Below are 22,573 nucleotides of genomic sequence, written 5' to 3'. Positions count from 1 at the left end.
AAAAACCCATACTTAAAACCTGTTCTTATTTTCGAAAGAAGAGAAGGAGGAGTAAACAAATATGTTAAGCCGATAGTATTCCCTGTTTTAAATAAAAATAAAAAAGCGTTACTAAAAAAAAGGAAAATCTTGATTTCAAAGCTAATAATTCCTTTTTCCGAGTTTTTCAAATCACTGGTATTAAGTAAACTCAGCCACTAAACTAGCATCAAATGAACTTGCCTCATATGATGTAAAATTGCATTCTTCCTTTTTCTCTGGTCAGCCTTTCATTTCTCTTATTGCTTAAAAACATTTAGAATTTGTGTTTTCTTGTGTCAAAATAACTGTTCTTATTCCCTTTTTTAAACAAACTCAGGATGAAAAGAACAAAAATCCTAATACAGAATTCGCAACTGAACAAAACATATATTCAATAATAATGCTGGTTAGAAAATTTCAGGAGATACTATTAGCTTAAACTGTTAATAACATATTTTTCTATGAACCACCCTAATCTTTCCTTGATAATTCCAATGGCTCGAACTTTACTTAACTCCTTTCATATAGAATCAAATTAATATCATCAATCGACCTTGCCTGTTTAGAAAGTTGGCACTAAAGAAATCATATTTTTAGAAAACGGACATAATTTTGATCATAGAAAAAAAAAGACGAAAAAACTGTCAAGGAACATCAAGAAATGGAAAGCGTTTTGCAAACCTTCTTCTCATTTCAATAGCTGCATTCCTGAGCTCAACTTCTCTGTAAATTCTTTCTTCTTCAGCCTTTACCTTCCTTTCGATTTCTGCTTTTTTATCGGCTTTGTCTAAAAATATGTGAAAGATATAGTAATTAGCATAAACGGCCTTTGACAGAGATTAAATTAAAAAAAACAAGTTTTTTCAACTGAAAGTAAGGAGCGACGTTAAAAATTAAAACGAACAGAAATTAATTCGTATATGAAAGGGGCTGCTTCCTCATCAACGCCCCGCTCTTTACGCTAAAGTTTGACTCTTTCTCTCAACTCTTCTTTTTAAAACAGTAAAAAACTTTAAAACAGTACTGCAACTATTTATTAGTTGCATTAGTTAGTTAATTATTAGATAATCATGCTAGGTTTTGGTGGAGGACAACAGATAGGGGAATGCCCTACAGATAGGTAGAGTAGCTCCATAGGAGGCTTAGACCAAGTAGGACCTTGTCCCAGTGGGGCGCATAATAGAAACTGGGAAACCCTCACCTGGGGGTCATAATTACAGGTGGAGGAGGAAGAAGGCCCCTCAAATGTACACTCAGCAGGGCCAACTGCCGTGTTCACACGTCAGATGAGTTACAAACCTTCTCCCAGTAATGGGTTAAATTGCATGGTGAAGCAGAACACCATCGTGGGAGGATCCTCTATAGGAGGAGACCTGCGGCAGGGCGTAAGATCCAGATTTATGGACAACGGCCTCTGTAAAGGGCTGCCTCGACCCTTTCGGGGTACCTGCAAGACTGGGAAACTTGCGGTCAATTTTTCCCACTTGAGTGGCGCCCCTCGAGAAAATTATAGCCTAGTAAACAACACAGCACTCGTACGGGATTCTGATTATTGGATAATTTTCTGGGCTTGGTTTTCGGCGTTTTCGGGCTGAAAAACCTCTTCCTAGCTAATTTATCTACTATGGGCTGCCTCCCCGTAGTAGCATAATATTTGTAGGCATGAATATATAATGAGTCGGAGGTAATAGGCTTGGGACTGTCTGTGCAGGATTTCGACTCTTGTTGATAGAAGAGCATCGCCAAGTACTGAAAACCATGTTGTGACCAAGATGGGCCCATGATTGCACAAAGCCTCCAACTTACTGGAGGTCCCAGGGACCTCTTGCTGTCCGGTTCTAAGCCGGCTTAAGCGCTTCGGTGTAGACTTGAGAAGATATGTTGGTCCCCATCCTGCACTGGTATCCGGGATCACTGCTTTTCTTCAGGCCAAAATAATTTCAAAGATTTAAAGAACATGAAAATTGGAACTTGGAATGTTACGACGTTAAAAAATGACTATCGCATCGACATTTTGACTGACGAATTCAGACGGTTTGAACTGGATTTATTAGGAGTTTCAGAAACTCATATCCCAGGGGTAGGAAGCATGAAATTAGGTGATATAGAATTTGTTTACTCAGGCAGGAAGGATGGGGTACATAGACAGGGAGTAGGGCTCATGATGAATAAGGAAGCTGCTAAGTCTTGTTTAGACTGGGAAGGTATTAATAATAGAATACTAATTGCTCATTTTATGACTAAAAAGTTTAGGTTATCAGTTATAGTAGTATATGCCCCCATTGAACCAACTGATGGAGATACTAGTGACTCAGATGAATTTTACTTACAGTTACAGGAGCAAATAGACAGGGTACCAGGTAGAAATATGGTGTTTTTGCTAGGAGATTTAAATGCCCAGGTTGGTAGAAATAGGGATAGATGGTATCCTAGCCTAGGTAAATTTGGTGTAGGAAAAGAAAACAGTAATGGCTATAGGCTTTTGCAATTTTGTAGGTATAACAACCTAGTTATAACCAATACGGTGTTTGGTCACAAAATGGCCCATAAGTTGACATGGTATTCACGTGATGGTAAGACAGCAAACCTTATTGATTATGTTATTGTAAACAGAAGACTAGCAAGATCAATACAAGATACTAGGGTGTATAGGAGTGCCGTTATTGATGTTAAAAGTAAAGATCACCATCTAGTAGTGTCTAAGGTTAATTTAAAGCTGAAATTTCGGAAGGGTAACTCCCTCCCGGAAAGTTATGACGTTGGTAGACTTCAGGATGAAAATTTGAGAAAAAAATTCCAGGAACAGTTGAGTACTAAAGTTGAGGGTTTAAAATTTGACAATGTGGAAGATGGATGGAATAATTTCAGAAAAACAATTTGTGAAGTTGCTGATGGTGTCCTAGGGAAGAGTGCTAAGACTGCAACTAGGAATATTAGTGAAAAAGCTTTAGGTTTAATAGAGAGTAGAAGGGGTTTGTATAAGAATTATCTGAGTGATAGGTCGTATGAAAACAAAAGGAATGTAAAGAAAGTGGAGAAAGCATTAAAATATGAACTAAGGAGATGTGAAGTGGAGGCGATGGATACAATTGCTGAGGATCTGGAAGATGCGGCTAGACGGCATAATAGTAAAATATTATACTGGCATGTTAATAAATTGAAAGGGAGTAGCCAATCCAGACTAGTCCCAGTTAAAGATAGAAATGGGGCCACAATTAGTGAAGGAAAAAGTTAAAGAAAGATGGGTGGAACATTTTGAGAATGTGCTAAACCGAGATACAGTTGCAGGAAAAAATATAGATGAAAATGAAAAAGTTTGTGATACCTTGGATGTGAAGGAAGATTTGTTTAGTGAGGAAGAATTAGCGACAGTACTAAAAGAACTAAAAAATAATAAAGCCCCAGGTGCTGATAGTATGATTAATGAGTTTCTTAAATATGATGGCTCTGAGGTTAGGAATAAGCTACTGAAGATTATGAACATGATTTTTGAAAAAGGGGAAGTACCCAATGATTTTAGGAAAACCTTAATCAAACCACTGTATAAGAAAGGTGACAAGAGTGAGTGTCGTAATTATCGAGGCATTAGTCTGGTCTCTGTAGGTAGCAAATTACTGAGTAATATGATACTTTTTAGACTGAGACATGCTGTAGACAAAGTTTTAAGGGAAGAACAATGCGGTTTTAGAAAAGGTAGAGGATGTGTCGACCATGTTTTCACTCTTAGGTTAATAATTGAGAAGTCCCTTCGTTGTCAAACACCTTTGGTCCTTAGTTTTATCGATTATGAGCAAGCTTTCGATTCTGTTGATAGAACAGCGTTAACAAAGGTCTTATCGTTATATGGTATACCTGAAAAATACATTAAAGTGATTTGCGGTATGTACGAGAATAATACTGCTGCCGTTAAGGTAGGAAATGAGGTTAGCAACTGGTTTTGTATTAAATCAGGAGTTAAGCAGGGTTGTGTTCTATCCCCCTTTATATGGATCATTTTGATGGACTTCGTCTTAAGGAGCACAGGAAAGGCAATTGGAGACCGACCATGGAATCAAATGGGGAGGAAGAACGCTCCTGGACATAGATTATGCTGATAATTTAAGCATATTAGATGAAAGTGTGAGCAAAATGAATGAATTTTTAGAGGTTTTACGAGTTCAGGGTGCTAAAATAGGCTTGAAAATTAATGTTAAGAAGACTAAGTCACTAAGGCTAGGAATAAGTGAAGATGAACAGGTGACATTAGGTAACGAAAAGATTGATCAGGTTGGGAGCTTCAGTTACCTTGGTAGTATTATTAGTAAAGATGGTGGGAGCAGTGAAGATGTTAAAAGTAGAATAGCTAAGGCTCAAGGTGTTTTTTCACAGTTAAAAAAAGTTTGGAAGAATAGAAAGATAAGTCTACAAACCAAATTAGAATATTGGAAGCTACAGTGATGACAGTGGTCAAATATGGCTCTGAAGCATGGGCACTCCGAAAAGCAGATGAAAATTTACTAGATGTTTTCCAGAGAAATTGCCTACGGATTGTTCTGGGTACCCGGCTGACTGACCGTATTTCAAACAATAGGTTGTACGAAAAGTGTGGTTCAATCCCGCTTTCTGGGGCTATAATGAAAGAAAGGTTGGGATGGCTAGGCCACGTTCTACGATGTCATAAATAAAGATTTGAAGGAAATGGAAACTTCCTGGGAGGGTGTAAAGAGGGAGGCTTTAAATAGATTAGGTTGGAGGAGGAGCGTGCGTAGCTGTGTTGGCCTCAGGCGGCTTGGTGCTGCAGTGAGTTATTAGTAGTAGTAGTAGTAAAGAGCGGGGAGTTGGTGAGGAAGCAGCCCCTTTCATATAGGAAGTAATTTCTGTTCGTTTTAAGTTTTAATTTTGCTCCTTACTTTCGATTTCTGAAAGTTTTTCAATCAATGCATGTTTTGATTTTGGCTCTCCGCAGACGAATAATTAAAACGAAATTTGCATATTTATTTTTTTTTTTTGCTAAATGGCTTTCTCATAATTTTGATCGAATGATTTTGAGAAAAAAGAGCGGGGGAGGAAGCCTAGTTGCCCTCCCATTGTTTGGTTAATTAAGATAAAGGCAACTAGAACTTTTAATTTTTACGAATCTTTTTTTTAGTAAAAGATATACGTAACTTATAAATTAACTTACGTAAAGAAGTTTTGTGTTCTCATGTTTTTATTACATATATGAGGGGGTTCGCCCCCTCGTCAGTACCTCGCTCTTTACACTAAAGCTTAAATTTTGTCCCAATTCATTAAGAATGACCCCTGAATCACAAAAGCCATAGAATAAATAGTTGAAATTACTAAAAATACTTTAGCGTAAAGAGCGGGGTATTAGGAGGAGGTGAGCCCCTCATAAGGGTAATAATTTCTGTTCGTTTTAAGTTTTAATGCTGCTCTTTACTTCCAGCTGGAAAAAAAATTTCATATTTATTTTTTCATTGTTTATTTTTTTAAATAATGCTAGTAAATCCTGCGGTCCCTTCATGGAAATTTTCTTCCACCATGACAAATTCCTCGATGGAAAGTTCCCCAGCCTATCCCCCTATGCTCAACCCCTCCCACCAACCAAAAAATCCTACTGAAAACACCTGCACACTTCCCAATAACCATTACTATATGTAAGCACTGGTCAAAGTTTGTAACTTGTAGCCCCTCCCACGGGGACTGTGGGGGAGTAAGTCGTCCCCAAATACATAGTTATAAGGTTTTTCGACTACGCTGAATAAAATGGCTATCTCAGAATTTTGATCCGTTGACTTTGGGAAAATAATTAGCGTGGGAGGGGGCCTAGGTGCCCTCCAATTTTTTTGGTCACTTAAAAAGGGCACTAGAACTTTTCATTTCCGTTAGAATGAGCCCTCTCGCAACATTCTAGGACAACTGGGTCGATACGATCACCCCTGGGAAAAAAAAGAAACAAAACAAACCAACAAATAAACACGCATCCGTGGTTTGTCTTCTGGCAAAAAATGCTAAATTCCACATTTTTGTAGATAGGGGCTTGAAACTTCTACAGTTAGGTTCTCTGATATGCTGAATCTGATGATGTGATTTTCGTTAAGATCGTATGACTTTTAAGGGGGTGTTTCTCCCTATTTTCTTTTGATGGGTAAGACTGAACTTGATGAAACTTATATATTTAAAATCAGTATTAAAATGCAATTCTTTTGATGTAACTATTGGTATCAAAATTCTATTTTTTAGAGTTTTGACTACTATTGAGCCGGGTCGCTCCTTACTACAGTTCGTTACCAAGAACTGTTTGATATGCATGCAAGTAATTTTTTTTCTAACTTTTTTTTAACACACCAGAGGCTGACCGCCAGTTTCCAGGCTATATTATCGTATTGAGTCGCCACTTTGACAAAAATTTTACTTCACATTTTAAAGACTTGCAAGTCAAAAGACATTCCCCTTATTTCCCTCCCTCCATGACTTGGACACTTTATAGGAAGAATATGCCTTAACGGGCTGTTTCCCATGTACATACCAATAAACACAACTCAAAAACATATTATCATAAGCATAAAACACATTTAAATCCATTTTTCAGTATAAGTCCAACTTTCCAATATTTTTGCGACTCTCCCGACGTACTATCCAATATATTTCCCAACTATCAAATATATTGGAAAATTTTCCATTATAATGGAAGAACCGAGCGTGCTGAACCTGAAAGAACCTCAACACAACTATTCCATTTTAATTCAAAAATCAAATTTAATTCAAAAAATTCAGACTGCCCATCAATTCAGACACCAAATGTTTCGTAGCAAATTGTAAAAGTTATGCCAGCAATGCCATTAGGCCAACCTCTTTCTTAAAACCGTGACCTAGCCCATTGAACATTTGGCATAGAGCGCATTCAGATTTAGCAAGACCTGTAAAAGGACTTGGATATCTTACTATAGTTGAATTGTTCTGAAACTATAATTGACATGTGAATGAAATCAATTACAGCAGATAAAACCGCCATCGTTTTGATTAACATTTTTGCGTATTTTGGAATCTCACGAGAAATTACGACCAATAATGAACCATCGCGAACAAAGAATCTCCAATTTTTCCTAAACCGAACTAGTTCAGCTTATATTCACCTCATCTTTTCACTCAAATTCGAATTGATGAACAGAAAAGGCGGTTGGGGCTTTCAAGCGTAAATCGTGGTCCCTAGGAAATAAAGATGTTTTTTGTGACCGTTAGACAGGATTTTCCTCGCTGATCACAACATATTAATAAAAAGGGAACTTATCCTAGACAAACTGCTTTTTGGGAAGAACCTTTTGTATACGGTTACATATTTTACAGAAGAAACCCGTTTTCACAAACCAAAAAAAAAACAAAAATGTCAGCTTCAAAATGTTTCTTTAACACTCGTCAGAGTGTTTTAGTGTGTAATTACAGTATTCAACCTGGAAAATAGTCACCCGTGGTGACATACAAAAAGTATCAAAGAAGTTTATGCAGTAAAACCCGCACCTGCATCGAGTCAAATATGGAAACACTATGTTGATCAAATCAGGTTAACTAACTCAACTAGGGATGCGTCTAACCAGTGGAGCTGAAATGCATTTACAAAAAAAGCTATTAAATAGGTACGTTCAGGCGAAAGCCATCATTCCATAACTTCACCATTCACTAACAACGCATCACAAAAATTAACAAAACGGTATCCTTTGTGTTCTCGTCGGGGAAAAACCGACGGAGGAGGAGTCAGCCGTTTTGGGGGTCAGCCGTCTACCAGACGGAGGAGAGTATGTAGTACTTTCATTAATGTAGCTTTACCGTTAGATAGACAAATAAATGGATAAAATCTTATTTTAAAAATGTATACAAAACAATTTGCAGCTACCTGAAAAGAAAGCCCCTGCAAAGGGTTTGCCTAATTATTTAGATTAGTTAGTCACCAAGTACTATGGGAGATTCATTGGATGAATGAATCATCCTAGCTCTCTGTTTTCTGTAGTTTAGTTTCAGAACATGTCTGGATTTCGTTGATTTATAAACGAATCTCTATGGTGCGATTGACGGTTTTTCTTCATGGGGCTGGGGACAATATAATACTCTAGACTTTGGGGGACAGCCCCACTTATACTTTTTGGTAATTTCTGTTTGTTTTGGGTTTCACTTATTCACTCATAGGAATCGCTGTTATTTTTTAAATTTTACTTGATTATTCATTTGAATTTCTGTTTGTTTTAGGTTTCACTTATTCGTTAATAGTAATATTTGTTCATCTGCTCATTTTAGATTTTAATGTTGCTCAGTATTTTTCTTTGAAAACTTTTGTGTTTAAACCGTCTTTAAAATCATGTCAATACAGACCCTGAAGGGACAGCTGAAAAATACTTTAAAATTGTTCTTTTTCTTGACTAATTGTTTCACTTCCAAACGAAACATTTTCTTTTTAAACGTACTAAAAAATAAAAAAAGAAAAATAAAAGAGCGCGTGAATAAGAAAGAAATACAGAAAGACAAAAAGAAAGAAAAAAACTTACATTGTTTATTTAGAGCAGCAGCCATTTTTCTTTTTAGCTTTTCAGCCGGAGTTAGCTTCGATTTCCCTTGATCCTGTAATACAATATACTAACATCAAACAATTTCTTTATTAAATAAGTGAAATACCTCAAAAAACTCCCAAAGAGAAAAAAGGGAGATAAATTTACAAAAAGGGAAACAAAACATAGCAACTAAATATTTAAAAACAATTTAGTGATATTTATATTTTAGATGTTCAAGGTTAAACACATCATACAAAGAAGACTTGCACCATTTTAGCTTGAGGATGCAATGTTGGATAGGAATATCTTAAAGCGAAAGTTTTAAGATATTTTAAAGAAAGTTTTAAGAAAGCTTAAGATATTTTAAGATTAAACCGAGAATCTTAAACCGAAATCCAGCATTGTACTGACTAAAAAGTGCAATTTGTCGCCCAGGTATTTTTACTCAGCCTCAATATCAGATGGTCATAAATAGGACATTATTCTACCGAGAATTCTGCGATCAAGGACTCTTTCTAAATAAGGAAACTGACCAGAAAGCATCAAAACACTGTTTTCGCTTTCGGGCACTCCTGCAACGTCACAAGAAACTGAATCGAGATTTCAACATAGCCATTTATACCAAAGCAATAGAAAAATCAAAGATGTACTACCAGGAGTAACATGATCGGCGCAGTCCAAAAAAAAAAAAAAAAAAACAAAGAAAAACAAAGGCACAAAATTATGCAATTAGCCCCTTTCTAAACAGAAGCTCTTTCAAAGGTAAATTTAACTCATAAGCTTCACATATTTTTCTGTAATTAGTCCCTAATTAGAGGAAGGAGGGTGAAATAGCAATTTCAGCTTTAGCGTCCTACAAGAGTAAGACCCTGAGGCTAAGTAAGCAGTGTACATTGCATCACTGCCGTTCGTGTTACAGAACCCATTCATTATAAATGTCTGGCTAATATTACATAACAGAAGTCCAAAAGTAAAACAGATTCTGTATATATTTTATAAATTGCGTTTGATTCCCTCCAAATTTGTTGTTTAGGCGTTCTTCAATTAAAAAAAAAGACAGAAGATTGTCTATATTTTTCACAAATAGTTTTTAATTTTTAAAAGTTAGTATTCAAAGGTTTCTGAGGTTGTGGAAAAAAATGTGTAACTTAAGAGAACTTGAGATCACTACTTGCAGATACGAGACTGAAGTTACTATTTGTGATCACACAACATATAAAAGTTGCACACATTGCTTCACAAATGTGTTCCAATTTCAATCACAATCAAAGGAATTCTCAGCTAGTTGATTAAAAATCTCAGGATAATAGTGCACTGTAGACGTCAAAAGTAAGACACAATGAAGCATATTTCACAAATGGTGTTTGATTTCCACCAAATATTTGAGCGTCATAAAATGCCAAACAGAATAAAATAGTGGTGAATGGACAGAGACAAAGAGGGGAGAGACATTCCCCCTGGACTTGGACACTTCACTATTGTACAGTATTGATACGACAGCAGATACACTTATCTACTCAGCATACAGGTTTCGCAAATATCGTCTAATTTCTACAACAATTTGTATTGTAAGATTTTAGATATTTTTGAACATAAATCTGAGATTACTCGCAACTAGTATGGAGAATGCTTATATTACCAATATATTCGAATTTCTAAAAACAAACGATTATAAAATCGAACATTTTAGAGTAGCAAATTATTTCTGAGCTCTTTCATTGTACAATCTGAGACTGTTGCTGTAACATCAGACATCAGACATCAGACAAAATCAATTAAAGACACAACTTTAAAAACAACATAATTATTCAAATAGTGATAGTAGCTATAACAAATAATTAAATTAATAAAATCAAGAGGAATTCCGGCCATTAAAATTCTATTGAATTTAGGCTTTTATTTCTATAAAAAATGAAACTAACAACTTCTCTTTCAGAAACTTCTACTTTTTCTTTTCCATCGTTAGGCCCGATGAAAACAAAAAAACAAAAACAAACAAAAAGCTGAAAAGCAAAAAAAAAATTATGTCCCGTGTTTAGGAGTATTGTTAAAGATATAGACTTGTTGCATTTTCGCTGCCGAATGAAACTTTTTAGCGTCAACAACGCATCTATAATAAAAAATTACAAAATTGCTTACTGACTTTGGTGGCGGCAATTCCTTTTTTACTCCCAATGTTGTAGTCCAAACCAGGCAACTTGGCTCTGAAAGAAAAACAACTATTAGTAAAAGTTTACTTTCGTTGTCTCTATCTCTATGCAACTAATTACAATCAAAGATCTTGGAAATCCATAGACACCAAATAACACTAATTTAAGTAATATAAATTAAGCAGCCTCTTTCTTTGTGAGCAGAATGCATTTTATAGTCAATGTGGCCTCTACATTGGCCATATATATTACATTTATATGGTTTATGTAACCTTCGTCTGCAGAACGTGTCCACTCATGCACATTCTACTACTACTACTACTATTACTTATAACTCATTGCAGCGTCAAGCTGCCTGAGGTCAACACAGCTACGCACGCTTTTACTCTATCCCAATTTGTTCAAAACCTCCCTCTTTATTCCGTCCCAAAAAGTTCCCGTTTCCCTTAAATCTTTTTTACGACACCCTTCTATCCAAATTACGGGACGACCTCCTTTTCATTCGGCCCTAGGTAAATGGCCCATAGTGACGATTTATGGCATTCTGTCATCCTTTATCCACATGTACATTCTGTCCTGAAATCCCTTCGTTATTATAAATGTACACATTTTGACGTTTAATTATATATGTCATATCACTCCGTGTTATTCCATAACCTTCTTAATTTTTAGTCTTCACTTTGACATTTATTTGCTGTTGCATCATCATCCCGCATACTCCCATTGTTATCGACATTGCTCGTATTTTCCATCAATGATGTAATGTAGCACATTTAGTATTTACTATTTGCCACTGAAAAGGTTCAATTTATCTCATACGTCAAATCAGCTTGTGATTGAGCTAAGAAAATATTTATAGATGAATAGGTGAAAAACTTATTGTATATTGTTTAGTAGATATTTTGGTAAAATATTTGATTGGAAATGTTGCTTAACTAGAGTAGGTTTATCAGTATGCCAAAAAGTTGGAACAATATTAGGAAGTCTATAAGAAAACATGCTAGAAAATAAGTACAATTTTAGTAGGATATTAAGTAGTGGCGTTAAACATAAAATTACTGAGAGGTAAATGAGCAGCCGTGTGGAGTTTTAAGTGTTGGTATTTGTCAAGGGTATCTTTTATTCCTGTTCTTCTATTGAATCAAAGTAAATATACCAACTGAAAGTTTAATTCAGTCATGCTTCATTAATCAACTAGTTAAGACCTCGGTGATTGTTATTATCAACTCTACGAATGATACCATGAAATGAGTGAAGTTTGATTATTGCTAAACTCTCTGTATGCTGTTGTCCAATGAAAATTTATTGAAGCTGATTAAGTTTTAGTGAGGATATAAGCGTTTGTGATGGAATGTAGATAATGGATATAATTATTACTGCTTGAAGGAATATTTGCTGTAATTGATTCCTGCAATTTTATTTATTAAGTTTATTTTATTTATTTAAGACAGTTTTATTTATTCCTAATTTTAGATGGGAAGTAAAATAAAGAGGGATAGTCCAGATATTGAATCAAGCGAGGATATGGCTACAAGCACCCCGAATACGTCAGAAAACCCAGACATTCGGAAGTCAGCGATATTTCAAGCTTCATTACTGACGATGTCATAGGATTTTGCGAAGATGAGAAACTTTTTGCGTAAAACTCGTAGCTCAGTCCAATTAATTGATCAGCGATTTACTGTATTAGAAAATAGAATACAAGCAATAGAATCGGTGCTAATAGCCTGACGGTCTGAATTCTCCGGGAGGAATTCTTGTAAGCCAGCTGCAGAAAATGATGTTTAAATGTTGAAAAATAATATTTTTCTCCTGCAGACAGAAAAGACGTATTTCAAAGAAAAGACCCTATGCATGTCTAGTAAACTTATGAGAACACAGCATCAGCCAAAGTAAAATAATGTGGTTGTATGGAATGAAATCTGCGAGGATGAAGATCAAGCTAAATGTATATTTACCAAGATATATGCAGATGGACTGGAGTTGCCATAGTTTTAAGTTGTTGCAATAAAAAAGGATAAGAAATATTTCAAGAATAATCCAAGAAACCGTGGGAACAAGATTGAAAGACTTATAATGGGAAGAAGCTTAAAGGGAAAAAGACAGCAAATCCGGAAAACACTTGTGCGAGTGATGATGCCCCGTTATCTGTGAGAGAGGCAAGAAAAAGATTCTGCGAAAAAAAGAATGTGTCTTAACTCCATGGGTATCAAACACAGTGCCGCCATATCTCTAGTTTGAGCGTCCAGGTGGTAGGAAAGTGAAGTTTACTCGTGATGAATGGATGAAGGAACTGGCGAATGAACCTCACCCTTCCATAGCTTTTGAGGTGTTCAGAAACGAGTGATTTGTTAAATGTGAAGGGGTTTAGTTTATTTATGATTAATTTCCTTCTATATTTTCGCTTATTTTAGTGAAATAAAAATGTTGAAGTCGATGAACTCGATTGAAAAGTCTTGGTTATTGTCGCTTTTTACTTACGAGTAAAAAAAATTACATCTTTGTTACTGAGAAAATTCACTGAGTGGGTGGTAGCAGGCTATCATCCAGTTGAACGACCTCACCTTATGTCATGAAGTGTTAATTGAAGTTTTTTCTTAAATTATCGTCCGCTTTGACAAATTATATATTGTTTTTTTTTTGTATTGTCGTATCTTTTTCCATTTTCTCATCCTTTATTTTCTTTCTTGTGTTTTTTTTATTTAGTCAGAATTTCTCGGCTCTTTGTCGCTTCGACCGCTGTATAGCAAGATTATTTTTTTTACTTTCCACCCTCAGAGTTTCCATCCTCAAAGTTTGATCACTTTAAATAGTTAATTTGAGTAGAAAAATGTGTAAGGAAATGTAGTTAGTAATTGGTTTCGCATTAAATGAGGAGTTAAGCAGCTCCTGATCATCAGCATATTCCCATTAATATGGATCATTTTGAGGGATTTTGTTCCATAGTGCATAGCTTAACTTACGTAGGGAATATCATTAGTGAAGACGGTGGATGCAGTGAAGATGTTAAATAGCCAAGGCCTAGATTTTTTTCACAGTTGAAAATGTTTGGAAGAATAAAAAGATAAGCCTGTGCACGAAGCTTAGAATATTGGAAGCTACAGGGATGACAATAGTCTGGTATGGTTCTGAAGCGTGGAAGCTCCAAAAAATGTGGCGGATTTGCACGAGATTTCCGAATATACACATGAGATGGAATCTCAGTGCCCTCAGCGTTGGTATTTTCAACGTTGCAATTGCATACGTGTCAGATTTGGGGGCCAGTATGATTTTTGTGGCACGTTTTTGAACAGCCTCGAGATCGTCACTTAAGTAGTCAATGTTGTGCACTTGTGGTCTCCAAACAGGGCACGCGCATTCTAGCAAGGGACGTATATAATAGATATATGCTAGTCGTAACTGATTCACTGGTAAAACTGGTCGTCGGAGTGTAGTCAGAGATCGCAAAGCACAGTTGCCCTTTTACACAAGGTTAGAAATATGGTAACTGAAAGAACAGTTAGTACTGAAAGTCATACCAAGAATAATTGGGGTTGAAGTGGTAGGGAACCAGGGTTCAGGACAAGCTACGTCCCTTCAAAGCTGGATCAAAACGCATCACTTTTTTTTACGTTAATTTGCAGTCCTTTATTCCGGCAGTGATCAGTAGGATTGTATTTCAATTCACCTTAGAACTGGGGTATGATTAGATATGGCGGATTAGATCAATCGCTTTACGGTAATCAGCGAGAAGAAGGTCTACTATAGGATTTTCCTTGTCTAGCCATTCATTTATCAGGAGATAGAGACGCAAAAGATAATGGGTAGGGATGCTTCATTTAAAACAGCCCACTGGAAAGAGTCTAGAGAAGGGCTGATTTGCGTCAGGATTTCACAATATATAAAAGATTCGATGACTTTGGCGATATTCGGAGCTATTGAGGTTGGGCGGGGTTGTTCTCGTGGTTTCGGGTCCTTTACTTAAGGTATAATCTGGACATATGCTCTCTTCCATGCTTGAGGAAAGATTTGATCTCTGAAGGACAGAATTATTACGAACCACGAAGGTTTAGCCAGGAATGGTGCATATTCAATTAGAAATTTGATTGGTAGTTCTCTGGGACACGAAGCACATTTCTTTTTAGCTTCTATAGTTCCCTACAAACTGCATGTTCAGGTATCTCAGCAAACTGGTAGTCTGAAAGGTCAGCTGTGAGATTTTCGACATCTGTTTCAGTAATTGATGAGTAATTCGAACATATATTTGCAAAGAATGTCTTCACTTCGGCTGACGATAGGAAAGTTCCATCGTCTTTTTGTACCTTCAGGCCACTGTTAACATTCTTAACAGATAGCCGCTTGACCTAGGAGTGCCATTTTTGGGGAGTCAGTCGTCAGAAGTGGCGATACCTTATCGCGAACGTATGCTTTCTGTGTCGCCTTATTAATTTTCACGACGTGGCTACGGAGTTTCTTCGCAACAACGGTTTGACCACTCGCGTGCGGCTTGCAGCAGGTCATGATTACGTTTTAAAATTCCTTCGTTATCAAAGGCTTGTCCCTGTCGCTTGCCACAACTGTTTTAGTGAAAAAATGTGTAGAAATGAGTAGAAAAGTTAGTAACTCGATTTTGAGGTTAATATCTGTTAATGGACAGATTTCGTCAAAATCAAAGGTTCCTATCCCTTTCCCAAAGAACTTATCCTTAGTGTAGATGGATAGGACACATTCTGCGGATGAAGGATTATTGAGTGCGCAAGATCATCCTTGTCAGGCAGCCGTCTAAGACCAAACAAAAAGCAGGTCGGCCCCAAATGGGGAGGGGGATAGCGTAAGAAAAGATTTCAGGGAAATGGAAACTTCTTAGGATTATGTAAATAGGAAGACTTCGAATAGATTGGGATGGAGAAGGTGTTTGCGTAGCTGTGTCGGACTCAGGCACTTGGTGCTGCAGTGAGTTGTTAGTTGAAATAATAGTAATCTAAATTCAATTTTCTTCGATTGCATTAAATTCTTCGTATGAAACATCCAAAAATCTAGTTAATAGTTAAGACGTTGGGAGGAATGGGGAAGGGTAGAAGTCAAACCAATCACACAGAAGTTCGTAGTCGTCCACCAAAGTGACGTTGTGCAACCCGCCTTTCTCCTTTCGTTATTGAAAAAAGGAACTAATTCGAGAATAATAGTAATAATAAAAAAGTCCAGTACGTCCAGACGATATATTCTTGAACCCATGTGCCAATCTTAAGGCTAGAGCTGTACCAAATCGGTTCACATACCAAGGAGGTAAAAAAAAAACTTCCTAAATGGTGTAAAGGGAGAAAGCACACAAATGAATGGCCAACTTCCCCCCAATTGAAATCTTAAGTAGATAGCACATCTCAAAATAACCCAGTAAAGAGTAGAAGTATGTTTTTGGTCCCAATAGCATTAACCATGGGTTAATTAAAAAGAAATCCTCAAATACAACAGCTAAGAACTGGGATAATTTTAGATACCCTAGGGCTAAAGGCCAAATTTGCTCATATGAAGAAAGTAATTCAGGGGCCTTTAGAGAGCTAAGGAAGAATATTTACTAATTTTTAACATAAAAAAGAGTTAATTTTATTTCGTAATAACATTCAAAAAAATAGATCAGAACGAGATATGCTCTTTTTATTTTTATTAAATCCAGCATTATCAAATATATTTGAATTAGGTTTTAAGGAATCCGGTTAGGCTATAATTTGTTTATGATTTTTTTCTTTTACAAGCACCGTAATTGCAATACAATACAACATTCAAAAAAGAAACCTACTTTGTGTAAACAGATGGTGCTTGGGCAGAAGTTGCTTGGCTTGAGGATTCAATATCGCTATTCTCTTCACTCGACGATGACTGACCTTCTTTTTTCCTTCCATAGTATCTTTTACGTGGCGCATTAGATGGTGTTGCACTCTTCCTTGGTGAACTTTTCGAGGGAGCAGTTTTAGGCGTTGGAGTCCTAAAAAAATATTACACATATACTTATGCTTGCTAAATTCTCACCGATTCTGATTTGTCTTATGTCCGCACAAAAGAGGGATAGCAGCCCCAAGGATCAGTCCAAGTATCCCCCAAAACCTGTGCTTATTTACTTACTTGTACTTGCAACAGGACCAGGTGCTTCCGCCTCACCCAGCATCTAAACACAGCTTCTGAATGATGGTCTCCCATGATGAGTGGTTTTGCGCCAGTTCTTCGGCGAATTTCAGCCAAACCTCCAGCTGGCTCAAGATATTGTGTAAGTAGCATCCATCAACTTTTAAACTGTCTTCCTTGTATTTTATGCCATCTTGGTAGGGGTTAAGCGAACACAATTTGTTTAATGAGGCGATATTCAGGGCGACGTAAAGCATTGCCGGCGGAGCAAGATGATACCTGAGATTCTGCCAATGATGTACAAATGTCGGCAGATTTCATCATTAGAGATTTGGTCTGAAAACCGGATGCGCAAGATTGAATACTCAGAACATACAGGAAATATCCTGTAGACGAGGGGGGGATTCGACCCCCTTGACTCTCCGCTCTTTACGACAAAACTTGACTACTGCTTTACTGAAAGCATTTTAGAGAGCAACAAATACAGCAAATCGATATTGTGTGATCTTTTTTTTTTATCGAGGGCCCTTCAAAATATCGAATTGAAAATTGTATTGCTCAAAAGCAAATGGTCTGAAGGTGTTTGATAAAAAAAACTTTTGATCACATTGCTCTTGTCTTCTTGAATTGTTGAGTGAAAAAAAATTAAAACTATGGCATAAGAAAAACGGGGTTGAGCGGTCAGTAGCCCCTCTCATATACACAATAATTTGTTTAGTTTTAATTTTTAATGTAATTCTTTACCTTCATTTGAAATGAGCAGTCACAACCTCAGAATCCATACATCATACTCAACACAAATACATTTCCGCAAATGAAGGGGTGCCAGAGGTTAAATCCACCCTAGATATTCATATGAAGTTCCTCCATACCCTTGGGAAGTTTAAAAACATGTGCTCCAAGACACGGGTACTTCTTCCAACATAAAAATCTACTGACATCTCCAAAGAACAGATAAACAACTACGCAATACTCTGTAAAGCCATTTGTTTTATTGAAAAAAAAGTCTAAAACTCTTTATAGTAAAAGCTTATTTTTATGGGCTTCATGTATGTTTAGGGATGAATAATCCATTAATATGGCCTTAGAAGCTGAAGACTATAATACCCTTTCGATAACTCGATTGACTTTTGATCTCAGCTTTTTTAGCCCCGTTGGGGTAGAATAGTATTTTGCAGGACAAAATATGACACATCGTCCTCTACTGTAGCGTGGTATCTTTTGTAACTAAATAAGTGTGTGTGTATGTGAAAGAGGGGGGGGGGTAGTAGATCTTAAAATTCCAATGAGCCCTGTTCCGATATAATTGTTGACCACTGGCTCGATACAATCAAGCCTGGGAAAAATACTAAATTTTTTATTTTTGTAGATAGTAATGAATAAACATGAAGTTATTATTACAAAAATCAAACATCAAAAAATGAACGTTATGAAGGTATGTTCTTCGAAGAAATCTTGTTTTAGGATATTCCTTCTCGCCCTCCCCCCTTTGCGCAGGTCTAATGAATGTAAAATTTTAAAAGATATCTAAAATATGTCTAAAATAAGAGTCCGAAACAATCTGCAAATTGATGGAAGGTAAGGGAGTCAAATCTCCCCATCATTTTCCTCCATATTTATTCGAGTTATTAATAAAAATGAAAAAAGAATGTGAATAACGATTCGCCCTTTGAGGCGTCAGTCATCCCCCCCTCCCCTTCCACATAAACTTTCACCTCCCGAAGAACGTCGCTACCAACACACTACTGTACATAAGTTAGTGAACCTTAAAATGAAATTCAGGGGATGAAGACGTTACTGCGTGGAAACATGGCCTCTGAAACTTGAAGATTGACTACACAGATTTTTTTTTTTATTTCTGAATCAATTGCCTATCTTGGAATTTTCAATCGATCAACATTCTAGCCTCTTCGGGCAAAAATCGTCCCCCGTGCAGTAAAATAGTGAAAAACACCATTTTGCTGAGGCATCATTTTGTTTTACAGAAACGGGGTACTCAAAATTTCAATTTCTATTCAAATGGGCCCTAACATAATATTCAACGACGACTGGTTCAAAATTCACCACCTCCTCCTAGGGGAAAAAATGAATAACCAAGCATCTATTGCGATCCTTTTCGGAAAAACTACGGAACTTCAAATTATGTAGATGGGGGCTTAAAACTTCTTATTAACCAAGACCTCCCCCCCCCCTTTTGAGGGTGTTTTCTCCTTTTTTCTAAGATTATACACGTATTCTTACCCTAATGGGTTTTTATGGGTACCAATAAATTCAATGCATTTTATATATTTGGAATCACCATGAAAAGTACTGTTTTGATCCACACACTGTTATAAAAAAAAAGGCGTTTTTTTTTAAAGAACTTTCATTACCATTACCTCGTGTAGCTATTTCAAATAGTTCATTACCATGAACTATTAGAAGCCTCTTCCACTCTTACATTATCCGATAAAAAAAAATGCGCTCTCATAAATATTTATCGTATTTAGTGTGGCTGAGAACTTCTTTTTTAGATTTCGGCCAAAATTATTATTGATAATTAAATTACGAACACTTTTAAATCATGGATAATCAGCCCAGCTCTAGTGATTGTGTTTCAAATCGAAAAAAGTCAAACTTTTATGTAATCCAACATTTTTCCTAATTTGTTGTTACCTTAGTGAGCTATAGCCGGGAAAAGGCTTAAATAATGAAAACCAAGGCAGGGTGGTTTTAACCAACTGACCGAAAGATGAACAAAACAAACAAAAACTATTTTATAATATACATTTTGCTCATTATCTATCCTCTGTTTCATTATTTTCTTCCAAGTAATGATACAAAACTTTATACGGCCATTCCTAGAAACAAGGAGCGTATCTCACATTCTTGTAACTTTACAAGCGGGCAAAATACGTTAAATTTTTTACTGAGAAAATTATTTCAAATGATTTAAATTTAGAAAATCTAAATTACAATTTACATCTGAATGCTAACCCGAGCATCGAGTTATATCAGGTTATACTTAAGATTTATTTATTATTTATTTATACTTTAGATTTATTGAAAGAAAAATTAGTTCCTGGTCTCTCTACTGACTATTCTCAACTACGTCCATAAAGTAAATACACTTGCCATGACAAGTCGATAAAACCCTGACGGTAAGAGGTGGGGTCAGGCGTGTTGGAGGTGCCACGGCATTTTTGTTTTCTAAACCTAAGGATTAAAACTCTTGCCCTATTCCAATCTTTCTGCTAAGAAGTTAACGATGATGGATAAAAAAAAAAAAAAAATTAAAAATGATCTTTGGTTTAGCAGAGCTTGACGATATGTTAGCTTTTTTCCATCCAAAAATAGGTCACTTGAAAAAATAAACGAAATGGCTAAGTTCCCAAACTTAAACTTAGATTGCAGAAAAAATTACAGAATATGACATTTTCAAATTATTTGGATATGCAGGAGGTATTTCTATACGTACACATTAGTCTGCCTTCACGTAGAGGGAGGATTAACATTCTTTCTTAAGGAATTTTGGACCCCCCCACGCACCCAAAAATAACAAAGCCAAAATAAATCCTTCCTACCTCCCACTAACGATCAGGCATGTGTGCTCAAAACTACACTAGTTTTAAGCTAGTTTAACTAAAGGACTTACCTTTCCGATCTTTTTTCCTTGCCAGTTATCGAAGATCTACCTCGTGAATTGGAACGCCGTGGTTTACTTTCGGATATTTCCTTTCCGCGACTTCTGGAACTAAAAAGTAGAATTCTTAAAGTGAAGAAGTAGAAATTGCATAGATTTAGACACCAAACAAAGTTATAGGATTGGGATACAGAAAAAAAATTGGGGGCCAAAAATTGTTGCAACAGCGAGAGAGGGAGAGAAGGAGGGAGAGAGAGAGAGAGAGAGAGAGAGAGAGAGAGAGAGAGAGAGAGAGAGAGAGAGAGAGAGAGAGAGAGAGAGAGAGAGAGAGAGAGAGAGAGAGAGAGAGAGAGAGAGAGAGAGAGAGAGAGAGAGAGAGAGAGAGAGAGATTTTTTACCTAAACACCGCCCTCCAGTTTAACATTCCTAACCCGTCTTTATGTGACATTATTGTTAACATAAGAATTGTACAGTATACACTATCTAGAAACATAAGTAACACACAAAATTCATATTAAACATTAAGCATAATAAGACAGTCGTTAGGTAATAAACTGATTAAAATAAACCAAAGCAGAGCCATTACAGTTTTTCAAACCAATTTACTAAAAAAATACAAGATTACACCGACATTACATCGGTATCTTTTACAGGGTGAAATTGACGTTCCGTCACATTAACTATTCCCCCCCCCCATTTTTCTAAATTAACTTGTGAAGTAAACTTATGTATTTATCTTCTCCAATTAAAAGAAAAAAAACATTTTTTTTTTCAATGAACTCGTTTTAAAATGTTCTGTTATCTGGCCACAGAATTTTGATGTTTACGCTACTTTTTTTTCTTCTTTCTTTTCAGACTTGCGTTTCAAAAGCCTGATAAAAAAATGTTTAAAGTAAAAATGCAGTCTATGTTTTTTCGCGGGTCCAAACCAAACCAATCAGAGTAAAACCGATCAGCACAGTCTGGTCTATTTGTCAACTAAAAAAAAGAAAATAAATATGGCAAGAACCAGACAGAAGAAAAAGTTGATATTGCTAAGTAATGATGATAAGATTTAAAAGTGCTATTTAGCCACTCTGTTAAAAGAAAGCACTAGACACATCAACATAAGTTCAATACTGACCATGAAGTGGCTTAACTTTGATGTTTACGACATGCAATTTATATTAAAGGCAATCAATCGTCATTAGAAAAAAAAATTGCCCAATGATTATATCCTCCTAAATATACACCAAATAATGACATTTGATGGGTTCATGAAAATTGAAGAGCCCATAGACTAATGATGAATCATTTAAAACTATTGCCTCTTAAAAGTAACTAATTTATCCAGACCTAGATTATTCACCAGATTTTTCTCATATTTACTTGTTAAAATCTAACACCCAAACTAGGGATATGTACATCCCATAACGAACTCCTTCTAATTCAAGTGATCAAGTAATTCTTCTTTATTATTGGTCCCTGAATCCTAAATTCATTTTAATTATTGGCCTCCAAAACTTATGTTTATTGCCCACCTTTCTTCTAACATTTAAATTTATATAATAACTGCTTTCCCCGAATACACATACATGTGGAAAAAAGTACGTACTTACCGACTTTTACTAAAGGATCTTCTCCTTCTGGATGTTGATCTACTTTTCATTCGTCTGTGCCTTGCTGGGCTTCGCCTCCGTGACCTAGATCGTGATCTTCTTCGTTCAACAGACCTAGACCGCGATCCCCTTCTCTCTCGACTTGTTATTCTTCTTCTAGACCTGGATCTACTCGAAGAATACCTTCTTTTTGATCTTTCACTAGACCTTCTTAGCTTCGATACTACAGACGGTGATTTTGATACCCTTCGGGTAACACGACGGATTTCATATGGACTCCGAGAGCGCGAAACAGAACGCGATCTACAACGCTTCGGCGACTCCTATTTAAATAAAACATAAATCTCGATTAATTATCCAGATTAACTAAATTCTTAATATTTCATTATAGTGCTCGTTAATTTTAACAGCTTGAAGTTTGATATTGTTTCGAGAAGGGACTTGAATAATATTGATTGATACATTTTTAGTTATTTTCTACATATAAAGTTAAATGATAAAATGTAGTAATTTTTCATGTCACTTTAGGACCATACCAAGTTCTGTATTTTATGTGAGTGCAGC

At 36.1% G+C, this 22,573-nt stretch overlaps 1 protein-coding gene and 1 long non-coding RNA gene across 3 annotated transcripts in view; one reads left to right on the top strand and one right to left on the bottom strand.

The window, feature by feature from the left end:
- The window catches only part of LOC136029096 (uncharacterized), a 42,363-nt gene extending 29,242 nt beyond the window's left edge, over positions 1-13,121 (top strand). Inside the window, exon 3 of the long non-coding RNA XR_010617973.1 lies at positions 12,164-13,121. This is a non-coding gene — a long non-coding RNA (uncharacterized LOC136029096). The remainder of the gene's footprint in view (positions 1-12,163) is intronic.
- Positions 1-22,573, bottom strand: part of LOC136029095 (CLK4-associating serine/arginine rich protein-like) — a 58,053-nt gene that overhangs the window by 1,422 nt on the left and 34,058 nt on the right. The window contains exons 8-13 of one of the 2 annotated variants that reach the window (XR_010617972.1): positions 22,010-22,332; positions 20,424-20,522; positions 16,467-16,652; positions 10,680-10,744; positions 8,538-8,610; positions 703-808 (exon numbers count right to left, since the gene is read on the bottom strand). Coding sequence is in view for 1 of the 2 variants with exons in the window: in XM_065707155.1 (XP_065563227.1) it covers positions 703-808; positions 8,538-8,610; positions 10,684-10,744; positions 16,467-16,652; positions 20,424-20,522; positions 22,010-22,332 (848 nt within the window). In the remaining variant the exon portion in view is untranslated. The remainder of the gene's footprint in view (positions 1-702; positions 809-8,537; positions 8,611-10,679; positions 10,745-16,466; positions 16,653-20,423; positions 20,523-22,009; positions 22,333-22,573) is intronic. The other variant, XM_065707155.1, reaches the window with a different exon arrangement.

The sequence above is a fragment of the Artemia franciscana genome, chromosome 7 (assembly GCF_032884065.1).
Source record: "Artemia franciscana chromosome 7, ASM3288406v1, whole genome shotgun sequence".
Taxonomy (NCBI): Eukaryota; Metazoa; Arthropoda; class Branchiopoda; order Anostraca; family Artemiidae; genus Artemia; species Artemia franciscana.
The sequence above is the reverse complement of the archived record's forward strand: the minus strand, read 5'-3'. Positions and strand labels throughout refer to the sequence as shown.